We start from the raw sequence: 15,012 nt of genomic DNA, 5'->3' as shown, positions 1-15,012 counted from the left end.
TCAACATGATTGCAAGGTTAGGTAGTTCATTTGGTGTAGATACTAGACTTGTAGTGGTTACTTGTTAAAGGGTGATCAAGCAAGTGTAACACTCTCCACTATAAGAATGAGTTATCAGCACTCACACTCAGTAGTCCGAGAAGTGTTGTATATATATATATATACCATATGTATCAACACAGTGCATTGTGCCATGTGTGTGGGTAGCAGTCTGTTTGTGTAGGCTGTTTAGCACAGGAGTTGGCAAAGGTTGAGCCTCTAGTATTAGTTCTAGTGTATTTACTCTGTAGTCCAGTTTGAGCCATCCATGTCTCTTGACAGTGTCTTCTACGGTCCTCAGGAGCTGCAGACAGATAGGTGATGAAGGCTGCAGCAAGCATTGCCCTCATAGGGAGCGTATCCAACTCGCTCTTTATCTCAGACATCTGATAAAAAAAGAGAGACAGGCAGGTAATTAGAGTGAAAATAGTATGAAAAGAAAAAAACTGCAAGGATTGGGAGGAATCAGAAAGAGTAATGGTAAGAAATTACTCCTTATTCCCTCCTCCAAAGTGATGAACTGTAAATCCAACTCCACACCCTAAATCATCCATAAATCTCTACACTGATTCTGACAAGAACACAAGAAAAAAAAGTCACCTACAAATACAGGAACACAGTCACACACTTGTACATTTCATGCTAATGTGAAATTACTGCTGTAACTTCTGCTGATCAGGATTCCTTTGAGACTAATGGCATGGCGTCATAAATGCACATGTTTGGTGAACTATGCACCAGGGTTAATTGACAAGCTACTTAATGCCTGCATATCTGTGGCTGCAGGTTTTTCTGCAGGTCTACTGTATTAATACGGTCAACCTTCCTGCCACATTCCACTCAAAACATGCATCTATTTCTGCACCACTTTGCAGCTGTGTACCCCTCTCTCCATGTGGTTCTCCCTTCCCTTGAAACACTTACACATCTTAGAGGCATTCGCATATAGCGAACCCCAGCAACTGCACAGTGTGCAAAAGCATTACGGATGAAGTGTGTTTGTGTGAGTATATGGAAATACGTGAGAAGAGAGTAAACTGGCTCTTTGGTGCGGGCCTTGAGGGAGGCAGTGAGTGTGAGGGTGTGTGTGTCAGGAAGAGATTGAGTGTTTTAATTAAGGTGCAGACAGATGCTGCAGAGAGGAGTAAAAACAGCCAGAAGGGACTCAAGACAGCAGGATACATCCCCTGTCACACACACACACACACACACACACACACACACACACACACACACACACACACACACACACGCCTCCTGTTGCTCTTACATGTTAAATGAGCCCCATTCTTAGTAAATGTCTTTAACCTCCCACAACAATGCACACATCAACCAACTCATACATCAAACTACCTGTGCGTTCCACCGCGTGTGTTCTCCGTCCAGTTGTGAAATGAGCTGCTGGGCAGCGGTGATCGTGTCCTGAGCTTTTGTCACCTCAGCCTCCAACTTAGCCGCCTCTGTAGTATGAGACTGAAACCTGAGGAAAGAGTGAGGAGGAGGAGGAAAACAGATCAGTAAGTAGGTAAATGTGCTTAATGTGGGATCATTGGAGATTTCTAATTTATTTAATCTACCAAAGATAGATTGAATACATATAATAATTTCACTGATGTATAAATCATTTGTAGCTCCTTCAATGCCGTTGAAGATAGAATAGAAATCTGTACACATGCCATGAAATCTCACGGACAACACAGTAAGAGGTGAGGGGAGGTGCCAAGATACAATAGAGAAGAGCAATGGTAAGAAATCTTTCAGTTTAACTCGCACATTTAAGAAATTATTGTACGAACAGGGAAGGATAAGAAGATAGATGGCAGGACAGACGGTTGGAGACAGCAAAAGTTGAAGATGTTGGAGGAAAGAGCAACAGAGAGAGAGCATAAGGGCTCGGCCACACCTGCAGTGTGAGGTTCACCTTTGTTAAACTATGACCTGACAAGTGGTGTGACTGGCCAATGTCCAGCCAAAAGAAAATGGAAAAGCCATTCAGCCATTATTAGGGAACTGAGCCCATTTTTTTGCCTTTTACAGGCTCTGTACTTTAACAAACTGATCCTTCAGATTTACTCAGATTGATTGCACATTTTTGCATTTCCATGCAACATTTTTTGTCGTGGTGGCACAAAAGCTCCTTAAGCCATAAAGCAACAAAATAGGAAGTTGCTGTAACTTCAGTGTACATTGTTGAATCTGCTCCAAATTTCTCAGCAATGACAAGCGTCCAGGCCCGAGGACATTTACATGCCAATTTAGACTCACAGCCCCGCTCCTAAACTTTAGCCCCGCACATTTCATCACCCATCAACCGTTTGTTGTCATAAACACTTGTGAGAGGCATCGTTGCACTCAGCAAAGTTGCTGTTTCATTGCATCAAGTTGCGTCCCGCCAATACCCCCAACAAGCATGAAGGGGATAGTGGCGGGGGCTCTTCATCGCTGCTTGCAGCTTTCATTGATTGTTTGTGTCCATATTTACATAACTACATGGTGGAAGAAAACAGGCAGCATAGAAATAGGGATGCTGCATGGCAGTAAGAAAGATAGGGCAACTACAAAAAAGTGCATCATTTCTTTTCTTGTTGAATGCTATTGTTAGTACCTGGCTACCTGCTAGTTCTGATAGCTCCAGAATCTCATTGAAAGCTGCATCAAGTTATGATGTGACATCTGCTTTTCACCATAGCTTGGAAGTAAATTTTGCTTTGCCAGTTCTAGACTGGCCACAGCATAAAACCCAAATGAGCAAGTTCTTGTCTTCTCCCTGAAACGCATCCATGTTTGTTTGTGTGTTTCTATTTTAGTCAACTTGGCATCAGGGCAAGTCATAAAGGAATGATGGAAGAAATAAAAGTATGGTTTATTACAAAAACATTACTGGACACATTTATGACAAGGTAACAACCATAAGCTTTTGTCACAGGTGAAATACAGTGGAAATGGAGAGATCAAAGGCTGGAAGAATAAATGGAAAGTTGGAAGGAGGCATACTTCTCTTTCAACTCGTTGACTTTGGCTCCAACAGAGTTGAGCTGGTCCTCCAGCTTATTCTTCCTACTCTCTGTTTTTCTTAGGTTTCTGGACACACAGACACACACACAGACACACACAAACACAGTGTCAAGAGTGTCTATGTGAATCGTTAAATGTATATATACTTTTTGTTCATAAGAGAGCATGAGTATATTTTCTCATCTTACTGTGAATTAAGAATTTTCTTTGACCAAACAACAGTTGCTGATTGTTGGACCAGTGGAAAGACTAACCAAGATATGTTTGGTGAGTTTTATTTTGTTTCTGTCCAGATTGAATGAAGTGTGTTGATGACAAGGCTATTAGTTCAGTGTAACAGAGAAACTTGAGTTCAGAAGGTATGCAGTTGTACTTTTTGATGTTTTGTGAGCTTATTTTGTTTATTTTTCAGCATGCATCCTGGTACATGTAGGCACAGCTGGCACGGCTACGCTGCAGGAGAGATCAGCTTTCTTGGTCAATATAGCACGCTCGGGGGAATTTATTTCTTTAGTGGACTACATTTATCATCAACACCGATCAGACGTCGACATTAATTTTCTCCTTAACAATTAATGGAAAATCAAAACAGTTGATATTGGACAATCTGTCGATTGTCCAATATATTAGTCAACTAATCGTTCCAGCTCTATTCTGGAGTGGTATTTGTGTGTGTGTGTGTGTGTGTGTGTGTGTGTGTGTGTGTGTGTGTGTGTGTGTGTGTGTGTGTGTGTGTGTTCCTACTCCAGTAGTCCAGACTGCTCTTTCTCCAGTGGTCCTATCCTCTCTAGGACGTGGGAGTACTGGACATTGGCTTTGACCCAGGCAGCCAGGGGAGCAGCTGCTGCACTTGCACGCTTTGCACTCTGACCATAACAACAACAACAACAGCATTACAACTCAGAAACAACTCAGTTATAACAACAGCCACAATACCATCTTCAGCCAACAAAAAATCAACAAGGGGTATATAACATCCACCAATTCATCTAATTATTTTTATGCCATTGTGGCTAGCTGACCTTGGGATCGAAGGAGGCCTTGTTCCTGTTGAGCAGCTCTTCAACACTCTGTCGAATATCAGGGGTGATGTTCCTCGCCTCAAATGTAGCTATGTCCTCCCTCACACCGCGCTTTGCCAGAAAGCTACAGAAAAAAGGGGAAAAGAAGACAAGGAAAGGAAAGAGAGGGAGGATTGAACGTGAGCAGGTGAGAAATAATGCAAATAAATGTTGTGTTTGAGAGTCTGATGTTGCATGTCCAAGTGTACAAGTGATAGAGACAGATAATTCAAGAGGAAGAGAGAATAAAGTGACTTTTTATCCAGAAAATGAAGGAGTTTATGAATTATTTATGAATTATGAACCTTAAAGTTCTTTCATCTCTAATTTACCAAAAACAGTTGCAATTTATTCTCTTTGTTACTAATGAAGAGTCGTCACCCCCCCACACACACACTCTCCCTCACACACACACACACACACACACACACACACACACACACACACACACACACACACACACACACACACTTGCAGTGCTCAGAGTTGAGTCTGCTCACCCAATTAACACGAGTCATTAGCAGGGCAGAATGATTTTTGTCCGTCTGATCCCCTCTAAAGGTGCCCATGGTCATATGAGTGACTAGTACCAAAAGCTAAATTTAAATCAGCATTAATACACAAATCAAATCTACAATGAATCACCACCATAACGTGGCGGAGGGGTTTGTGTACCCCAGTTAACCTGAGAGCTGTGTTGTTGGAGGCAATAGCTCCTGGTAGGGTCTCCCACGGCAATGTGGTCTAAGGGGAGGGGCCAGACTAAGACCGATTCACTGACCCTTGATGAATAGGCTGGAAACAAAGCCTTCTGGAGCCAGACTTGGGAGGGGAGCTCGCCAGCGAGAGTCTGGTGGCAGGGCCTTGGCACATGGGGCTCAGCCGGGCACAGCCTGACAAAACATCATGGAGTCGCCACCCTTTGGGCCCACCACTCACAGGGATAGGCATCGGGGTCAGGAGCAATGTGAGCCGGGCATCAGGCAAGGGAAGGGACCATCGCAGTACAGCTCTAGGGACATGGAATGTTACCACTCTGGCTGGGAAGGAACCGGAGTTGGTGCGGAAGGTGGAAGCGGTACGAACTAGATATAGTTGGGCTCACCATCACACACAACATTGTTGGGGTGTCTTGGCTGACATGTCACTGGACCGGAGAGTGTGCTCCAATTATCACACTGCTCAGCCTCCCCGGTAAAGTTTATTCCAGGGTGCTGGAAAGGAAGCTCTGACTGATTGTCGAACCTCAGATTCAGTTGGAGAGGTCATTTGAGTTTCCCTGTCCAGTCTACAATTGTTTTGTGGACTTGAAGAAGGCCTATGGCCGTGTCCCTCGGGAAGTCCTGTGGGGGGTACTGCTGGAATATGGGGTACCTTGGTTGTTTCTACGAGCCATACAGTCCTTGTATGATCAACGTGAGAGCTGTGACCGGATACTTAGCACAAAATCAAGCAGGTTTCCAGTGCGTGTTGGCCTCCGCCAGGGTTTTCCCTTGTCACCGATCCTGTATGTGATTTTCATGGACAGGATTTCAAGGCTTTTCAAAAGCTGGGGGGGGGGGGCACGTCCAACTGGTAAGGGGCCCCGGGGTAGACCGAGAACACGCTGGAGGGATTACATATCTTGAAAGCGTTGCTTGGGAGAGGGACGTCTGGAACACCCTCCTAAGCCTGCTACCCCTGCGACCCAGCCCCAGATTGATACACAAAAAAATTATACTGACACGTTCTCCGTCCTTTCAAAACTGTGCAAAACCTTTCATCCTCTTCTTCCTCAGTCCCCATCCATCTTTAAACACCCCATCACCTCCTCACACTTTTTTGTAAAAGGTGTTATATATCTCGTCAGTTTAACCAAAGACTTAACTTTCTCTTCTTCTATCTACTGTATCCATCCTTCTTTTGTCTATTCTTTTAAATATTCTTGCCATATCTTCACCCGCTCACCTCTTCATGCTGACCCAGGAGGTGTCGAAGGTGCCCATCAGTCTCAGTACCCCCTCCAGGATGTCTCTGATGACATCAGGGGGCATGCGGAGGGAGCGGATCTCAGACAGAGCTTCAGGCTTTATGTTTCCAACTGCCTGCTTTGCTTCATCTACCAAAGGCTAGAGGCCAGCAATGGTAAGAAGAGGGAGGGACACAGAGGTAAATAAAGGTAAGTACAGCTCGAAAGACAAGTATGGAGATGGTGGCAGCTGTATGTGTGTATGTGTATTTCTAGTAACTGACACATAATGTCATACTGACAGCACAAGTGAAACTTACCTGCACTTCCTTCAGCTCATGATCTATTTTGGCCTTTCTCTCTTCAATCTTGGATACTTCCTGAGCCATCTTCCCTTTTATCTTTTCCATTTCTGTCTTCTGGTCGCTGGCATTCTGGATAACCAAAAAGGTCATCTGATTGTTAGTGTGTTGTATTGACGTTTGTGTTTCAAATTCTAAAACAGATATTATATACAGTATACTTTCTTCAACTTGATACTCACCAAGAATGCGTGACCCATGATTGACAGATTTTACAATTTACACCTATCTAAACAACCTATTAAAATGTAAATACATATATTTGTCAGTACATCAATTCTGAGATGCATCAGCCATACAGCGCCAGTCCTCTGAGTAAAGATGAAAGATTTGGTTTAGGAACATTTGGAGTAAGACACATTATTGAGGGTGAAAAGCAAGTGTGGATGAATGTTTGGCAGAATACTTTTAGTCTCTCTCACCTCTACATCCATATAATCTGTCCATTTTATCACATCTCACCCTCATCCCAAGATAATCTCTTCATTGATTGTCTTCCCATCCCTCCAACTCCCCCTGTCAAGTCTTGACCCCTTCATTTATACCACATATTTTCCCTATTCCCTCTCCAAATGTTCCTTCCTCCTTCATTGCTTCATAATCTGAATGTCTCCACCTTCCCCAAGCCTGTTTTCCATCTAGTTTGTTTCCCGTCTTCATCTCTTTGTCCCAGTCTTCCTCCCTTTTCCCTCCCTGCTGTCTCCATCTCTACAGGAGACATAGCTGCTACAGCCCAAAGGGACGAGTCTAGTCGTTAATTATCACTCTGCTGACAGTTTTTCCTTCCCTTGTTTCTTGTTCCTTCTCTCTCCCTCCTTCACTCCATCTCACTAAAAAAGCCAATTCCCCACAGAGAGAAAGATAGGATATCATAACTAATGAACCCCCCCCCCCCCCCGCCTATACATCTATCCACACATCCATCCTCCAGACAGAGCCAGCAGGAGGAAATGGAAAAAAGAAACACTAGATGAGAAGTCACAGAACAAACAAATGCACACAAACTAAATAAAAAGACTTCACAGCAGTAGAGACACAGTCATGGGAAATCCAGAAAAAGTTGCTCGTATAATACAATGCAGATGAGGAGAGTAAGAGTAAAGGGGAGAGAGGCAAGATGAGAGAAGAGAAGAAACTGGAAGATAAAAAAAGAGGAGAGGACATGGCAGGAAAGGAGAGGAGAGGAGAGGAGAGGAGAGGAGAGGAGAGGAGAGGATAGGAGAAGAAAAGAGAGGAGAGGAGAAGAGAAGAGAAGAGAGGAGAGGAGAGGAGAGGAGAGGAGAGGAGAGGAGAGGGCTGCAGTGAGAGTTCAGGGGAGGATAAATATCACTTGGAGAAGACATGAAACCTTGCAGGACCTCAACGTTACACAAACTGACATACACACAGTAACAAACATACATATACACACACAAGCACACACACCTGCATGGAAGTGGTAATTTCTTGGAGGGCAGAATCTGCCTCCTGTTGTTTAGTCTTCAGCAGCGTACTCTGCTTTGCAGCCCGCCTCTTCAACTCATCCACCAATGCTTTAGCTTCATTCAGCTTAGACACACCTGCCTGCAGACAAGAGTCAAACACAGAACAAGAGAGACATGAAATATCTATGTGCAATATATGTATGAGTTAAAAACACAACCTAGATAATGTAATACCCACAGGGCTCTTAATTATAATGGCAAGTGCCCACTTACAGTCACTGCCTTTCTGATTAATATAAGATAAGATGATCCTTTATCCTTTATTAGAAACATATGGTAATTAATAGATCAAACAAACTGCTGTACATAGAAATTAGGTATCAGTTGGTAGAATCTGTTTGAAATACATATTCTCGTGCTATTGTTTTCCACATGTATACTACTTATGACTGTTTTTATTTAGTTCTACTTACCTGATACATCTATGCTTCACACCATAAGTTATTCTTCAATGGGCTAATAGACAAAATACTTTGAGGTAATCAAAAACAATTGGTATGTCTTTCGCTGAAGAGTAAATACAGTTGTGGAAAAGAAATACTTGGTGTGAGTACTTTAATATGCATCTCAGTTCTTTGTGCATATGGACTCTGTACTTTAGCTGATATTGTACCTGCAGATGCTGTTGTCTCGTTGTGAGCTGGCTCTGCTTCCGGCTAAATAATGCAGTGTAAACGTGCAAAAAGGCCATGTACTGGCTGGGTGTTGCGCCATGTTCTCTGCATGATTCATGGACCATCAGGAACAAACGGCACAGGTCTCCCTGTGCAGAACCTGCTGGGAGAAGAGGATGAAGAAGCTTGTGACCATGAATTGGTTTGAATTTAAGATAAAACACAAACAAACACAGCTAGAAACTATGTTAATAGGCTTCTAGTTGCTTCCCCATTAGAAAATGAAAAAGTAAAAAGAAGTTGTATTTTGAAGGAGCAAAAGTATGGTCAACATGCTTTTCTGCCAGCGGTGAAGCGCTTACTTTTATATATGTAAACACTGATTCATTTTCAATAAAAGCCATTTTCATCTTATTGAAGTTACAGTACTAAGATTGTAATTATGATAACCGGATGACTGTAAAATTAAATTAAGTCAAAAAAATCCTCCACAGAAGAGAAGTACAATTACACTTAGGTACATGACAGAGATGAACCACAAGATATTATCATCATCATCATAATTACAAATAACACAGCCATACAAACTAAAAAGGCTATTGAGCTCCCACCTGAGCTTTTCCCCTTTGTATCCTTTTCCCTTTCATTCTCCTCCCTTCCTCCTTCAGTCTTTGCCAGCAGCAGCTCAGGAATCTGACGAGGGAAAAGTTCACACACGAGATGTGAAAGATGGAAAGCATTGATGCATGCATTAAAAACGTTCTTATCGCAACTGCATTTTATTTTTATTTCAAGTTTACAATTTTAAATTCCAGGTGCCACAGTTAATTACTTATTAATTTATTTACTAATTCACTTTTTAAGCCCTAAGGTGACAGGGTCAATATTTGAATATGAAGCCACTATGTTATTAGATATTATCAAAGTCTGGGCAGAACAAGTCTGTTTATTTCAAAGTTTCCAGGCATAAGTAAATCTCCATACTCAACACTTCTTGCAAGATTTATGGATCTTAAATACTGGCGTGAACTTTATCTGATGCACGGTAATATATGTTTTTGATCTTGTCACTGTACTTGTTCATCATCCTCTATCACTGACCTTCTTCATGCTGCTTTCAGACCATCCTTCCATCCACTGGACAGAACACTTGCGATAAAAAGCTGGGTTGCTCTCACAGTTGATGGTGAAGTTAGAGTTGGAGCAGTCCATGAGCAGAACAATGTGGAGGTTCTGCTGAATTCCTAAGGGGGTGTGATACACACAGAGTTACACAGCAGTTGGAGTACAAAAACAGTGGAGGAGTCCATCAAAAAATGTTGTTTGAGACAAAGCAAAAGAGCAGAGAAACAGAGACCATAAGGGCCAATGTGAAGGAAAATAATGTATAAAATACAGACAGAGGGACTGAGCTTTTGAAAATATACAGTACTAACGATGAGAAAAGTAGTTGTAGAGTGGTCCGGTAAACCCATCCTGCGAAGCAGCATCTTTGAGGGAGGAGAGGAGAGGCTCCAGTTCCTCTGGAGTATACAGACCTGGAACTTCACCTGAAACATAACATACACACAAAGAAATGATGAAGAAACTAAATTCAAGATAGTTGGGACGCCAGGGCACATTAAAACTGCAACTTCTGAGTGGTGCAGCATTGTTTTGCTAAAATTACAAACAACAAACAACCACAATTCGCACCTGATGAGAGCAGACTGTTGATCATCTCTAAGAAAGCTGGGTGAACAAACTGATAGTCTTCCAAAAGCAGAACCACCTGTTGGCCCTCCAGACCTGCCAGCTGCATCACCTACACGTATACAGTATGCATATACATACAATATATGTTTAATATACATATAAACACGACACACCACAGGTATACTGACACCAAAGTTCCTTTTGCAAGCTATCTGTGCATTAATGTTTTAGTTGCTACTTTAAGGTGGCATTTAACAATAAATTTGGCAATTTAAATGTAAAAAAAAAATGATAATCCACTCTTACCGTCTTGAGGTCATTGCTGAAATGCTTAAGACTGTAACCACGGGAGATTTTCGGCGTGAACAATGTGTATCCATGCATGTGTGACACCAGGCATGTGGCTGTGTGCCGACCCACTCCACTCCGGCCTGCCAGAAGCAGAGAACCACCGGGTCGGCTCAGGACCCGATCCACCCTGGACACAAAGTCACATACTTCCCAGAACAGGAGAAGATCCAGCTCTCTGTTATCACGGCTGAACAGCACTACTCCCTAGAGGAAGGAAAGGGGGGGAACACACACACACACACACACACACACACACACACACACACACACACACACAGGTGAGAAGCTGCACAACAGACATCCCAACAAATACAAAGAAACACAACCACATGACTGAGGCACAAAGATAAAAGCAGGAAACACATACCTAATCCAACAGGACTAACCACATACACCACACCACACAACAGTTTCTCACTGTGTACCTTTTGTATAACTTGTTTTAGGTCAGCAGAATCCAGACGTCCCAGTTGTTTACCATGTGGAGGTAGAGACTGGCCTGGAGCCATTACAGCCCCTTCAGAGGATCCCCACGTCACATAAAAGCCATCTGCGCAAAAGGGAAATACTACAGACTGTTAATAACACACCCGCATATGTGTACATCAAATAGCATAAAGCCCGTCTTCAGAAGTGAGACAAAACACACAAAATGAGCACTGTAGAGGAAAGTACTGTCGTAGACATGAATTCCGGTCAGCTACGTGTGAAAATGAAGATAAAATGTGTGTCTGAATGTTCAACCTGTGCAATAGGAGTTTTGATTTGTTTTCAGATCCACAGATTACATACCAGATGTTTTAGAGAAGCAGGCAGATGTTTGTTTTGAGGGCGGACTGCACTTTTGGCCAAAATCTGGAAGAGGCATTTCTTACTCATTTTACAAAGTACCAGCATTTAACTCACGGGTTAGATATAAATGCAGATGGCTCGCGTTTAAATCCAGCAGTCTAGGCAATGCCTAGAAGGGCGAGCAGATGACAGGGATGATCAAGAAATAAGCTAGCGCACTTGTAATCATTGCCAGGTGCCACATTCTGGGATATTGCAGTTTTGTGTCTCTATGTAACTGAGCACTGGTGTTTTAAGCTCCTCCATTAATGTTGAGTTTGAACTTGTGTTGAATTGGTTCCTGGTATGACACTGTAGCTGGATGCATGCTTTAGATGTGTTGATGTGATAAAAAACTATGTATCCTTTGCATGAAGAAAACTGGCCATGGCTTGCTCTGGCCAGCATTTGTCACTATTTCTAATACTGCTTTGCAGATTATTACTGAGCACAGTATATATTACTATTACGACATACATTTGTATGCAATGAGGGTGGGACCTGCATTTATCTTCTACTCTCATTCCTCTTAGGGTCCTGAGGGAACCTCCTGTACAGTGTGGACAATACGAGGCATCATTCTGGTTTGACTTTGTTCTTAATGATCTCCCACTAGGATTTGGCAGGCAAGTGTAGCATTGGAGTCTTGCCAGCTCCAACCAGGATTTAAAAGCAGTTGCTAAAGTCTCACCCCTGCTACAACCAAGGAATTCAAATAGTATTACATCTGGTGACACTATATTTTTGATCAGTGAATAAGAAACATTTTTGTTTACTATTTTGTTTTGTTCACACTTTTAAGTGGTGTCAGTCAAACCAAATGAAAAAAGGAAACATTTTATTCATATAATGCTGGTTTAAAATAAGCAAATAGACCATTATCTGAGAAACTGCCCTAAATGCAGAGCTGTCAAAGAACAGAGCCTATCAAAGCTTTCATCCAGACATGAGTGGCAGTCTGAAACTGTTGGCATGAATTGCATCAAGAACTCAATCTGTAATGGATGTTTTCCTGCTTTGCCTTGATGTTGGGCTGTTGAATCCATTGGAGCCTGCAAACAGTTGTTTTGTATGTGTGATCCGAACGAAGGTGTACATCAGCCAGAGTAGAGCTATCTCATACCAGTCATGTTGTCTAGAGCGTCAGAGCCCCAGTCTCCCCGTATGATGGAGGACAGGATGTTATCAAAGGTGTGAAGGTCTTTGGAGGAAACTAGCCGGTCTCTGAACAGCCTCCTGGCCTCATATGCTACCACCTCCAACACGCTGTCTGTCACATTAGATTGAGCTAAAAGGGAATACATGACACACACACACACACACACACACACACACACACACACTTGAATTAATATCCAACAGGATATTCAAGCTTGATATCCTATGTTTGAAATTATAGCGATTAATCAGGGAAATATATTTGTTCTGTTTGTCACTTACATCATAATACAAGGAGTATTTTTGAAGTATGTCCATATCTGTCGTTGTAGTTTAAGTTTCAAAAAGGACAGACGCAGACACAAGCACGGTATTTACACTGTGACTCAGGCCTCAACGTGAGTCAAAGGGCTATTTTTGGTGAGATCAGGCATGACAAAAGCACTTCCAGGGGGGAAACTAAATTTACCAAAATCCCCCAGGAACAAGCAGAGTGCTGCTAGCTAAAAAAAGAGTGCAACAGGGACAGGCCACAATTGAGGTCTCGTAGGCCACTGGCTTCAACAGTGTCTGTCACATTATACTGAAGGAGCTGAAGACGAGAGTCAAGCACAGACACAGTTGACATACCTGGGTTTTCCTGGCATATTTCATTTTAAAGACCACAAAGGAAAAGTAAATGACTCAAAGTGCCAAATGGTCATGCTAAACATTTTCTATGGCTTTCAAATTATTTCAATGCCACACCTCAGTGGTGATTCTCCCACCGGAGCCAATAAAGCCTGGCTAATTCTGTTTTTTCGAGGCAGGAACTGATATTGATATTTGAGAGTTAAAAAAATTGTTTTTTAATATAACACAAGGGTTGTGCCGATAGGTGATGATCTTGGGGATCGACGATGTTCAGAGTAATCAATAGCGCTAAATAGTCTGAGATCAATAGACAGAGAGACACAGTTTCAGCCTGCTTGCTTTTTGTGGTTGTAAAGATAACTTTTTGCTCTCATTCAATTTTCCTCCATTGTGGCAATCCACAGACAGAAGGAAAACAACAGGGAAGTGAAGGGACAGTCAACGAGAGAGGGAGACGCAAGCCGCAAACTGCTGTTATAGTGCCGCAAACAACTGTTTCTACATGCGCCTGGATACATATCACACATTGTGGTCATATGGCAAATGTAAATCCAATGTACACTATCTTTTAGCTCTGTTTTTGGTCTCTACCAACTTCTGAGAGAATTATCTGACTCTTTAGCTTGTCGATAACTGTGTCAGTTTGGTGCTGAGCAGGTAGTGCACAGTGGGTTTTTGGGGGGTTTTTGCTGAAAACCGCTGCCTGCAGCCAGAAACGGCGCTATGAGAGTGGTTATGTGCCGTTAATATACAGTATATTGTGATCACATGCACTCACACCACATACAACAGCACAGTCACAGAATAAAGATGAACAGAGTGTTTTTCACATACCAGAAAGAAGGTAAGCAGGAAAAGAGGGAGGAAGAAGAAGTAGTAAGTTAAAAAATGATGAGCATTGGAAAACAGAAATTTCTCCTCTGACATGTTTAATTAAAATAAATGATTGGACTCACTATCACAGCAGCGACATATTACAGAAGGAGAGAAAGAGTGACAGAGGGAGAGATGAAAAAACAGCAAAGGGAGAGGATGATAAAAGAGGGTGAGAGAGACGAGTGACAGAGAGGAATGGAGGAAAGAGAGGAGATATCTGATGAAGAAAAAGGTGAAATTTGGAGACAGTAGCTCTGAGCTAAAAAGAATATTGACAAGAAACAAATCCATGTGGTGCTGTTTGCAAACATTAGTGGCTCTGAAAATGTGAGTGAAAGCCCCTTACTGGCCATGGGTCTGATTCCTAAAGGTTCCCACATGGACAAAGTGATATCTTTATGAGTATTGGTCCCAGTCGAGGTTCATATTTGTTCCCTAGCTTAGAAAAGGTTTGAGTGTGCCTGGTTATAACATCAATATTATTCCTGTCAAGAGGTGTTCAGGCACACACCTATTAATATGTGCGTATTCTTGCATGTGTGTTTATTTACCTGCAGTGAGGTCATACCGCAGCAGGCTGAGGACCCATTCTGTGAGGATACAGGGGGTAAACAGGTAGTGGCTGTGGTCATCCACTGTAAACTTGGCTTTCACCTGAAAGTAGAAATAAATAAGGAGATAGATGATACATACATATCTGAAGGACACAATTCATTGGGAATTGACGATATGCTGATAGTGAATGAAGCCCCATATGGCTAGTTCAAAGTTGCAACTATGGATGTCTGTTAGAGGTTAATTTATTTATCATATATATATATATATATATATATATATATATATATATATATATATATATATATATATATATATATAAACGAATATGTATACACACACATATACACAGTGACACACAGTAATTGTATTATGAAGTTAGATATGCTC

At 42.2% G+C, this 15,012-nt stretch overlaps 1 protein-coding gene across 1 annotated transcript in view; it reads right to left on the bottom strand.

The window, feature by feature from the left end:
- Positions 1-15,012, bottom strand: part of dync2h1 (dynein cytoplasmic 2 heavy chain 1) — a 107,008-nt gene that overhangs the window by 59,640 nt on the left and 32,356 nt on the right. Inside the window, 17 exon segments of the mRNA XM_068709569.1 lie at positions 284-425; positions 1,393-1,519; positions 3,034-3,120; positions 3,799-3,920; positions 4,077-4,200; positions 6,063-6,223; positions 6,384-6,497; positions 7,851-7,988; positions 8,523-8,683; positions 9,135-9,216; positions 9,625-9,767; positions 9,960-10,073; positions 10,219-10,327; positions 10,525-10,773; positions 10,995-11,119; positions 12,524-12,688; positions 14,619-14,721. Of these exon segments, the coding sequence (XP_068565670.1) occupies positions 284-425; positions 1,393-1,519; positions 3,034-3,120; positions 3,799-3,920; positions 4,077-4,200; positions 6,063-6,223; positions 6,384-6,497; positions 7,851-7,988; positions 8,523-8,683; positions 9,135-9,216; positions 9,625-9,767; positions 9,960-10,073; positions 10,219-10,327; positions 10,525-10,773; positions 10,995-11,119; positions 12,524-12,688; positions 14,619-14,721 (2,266 nt within the window).

This window comes from Cebidichthys violaceus, unplaced genomic scaffold, assembly GCF_023349555.1.
Source record: "Cebidichthys violaceus isolate CVI_PGR_0920_01 unplaced genomic scaffold, fCebVio1.0.p SCAF_1, whole genome shotgun sequence".
Taxonomy (NCBI): domain Eukaryota; kingdom Metazoa; phylum Chordata; class Actinopteri; order Perciformes; family Stichaeidae; genus Cebidichthys; species Cebidichthys violaceus.
Note: the sequence above shows the minus strand (reverse complement) of the source record. Positions and strands in the feature narration are given on the sequence as shown.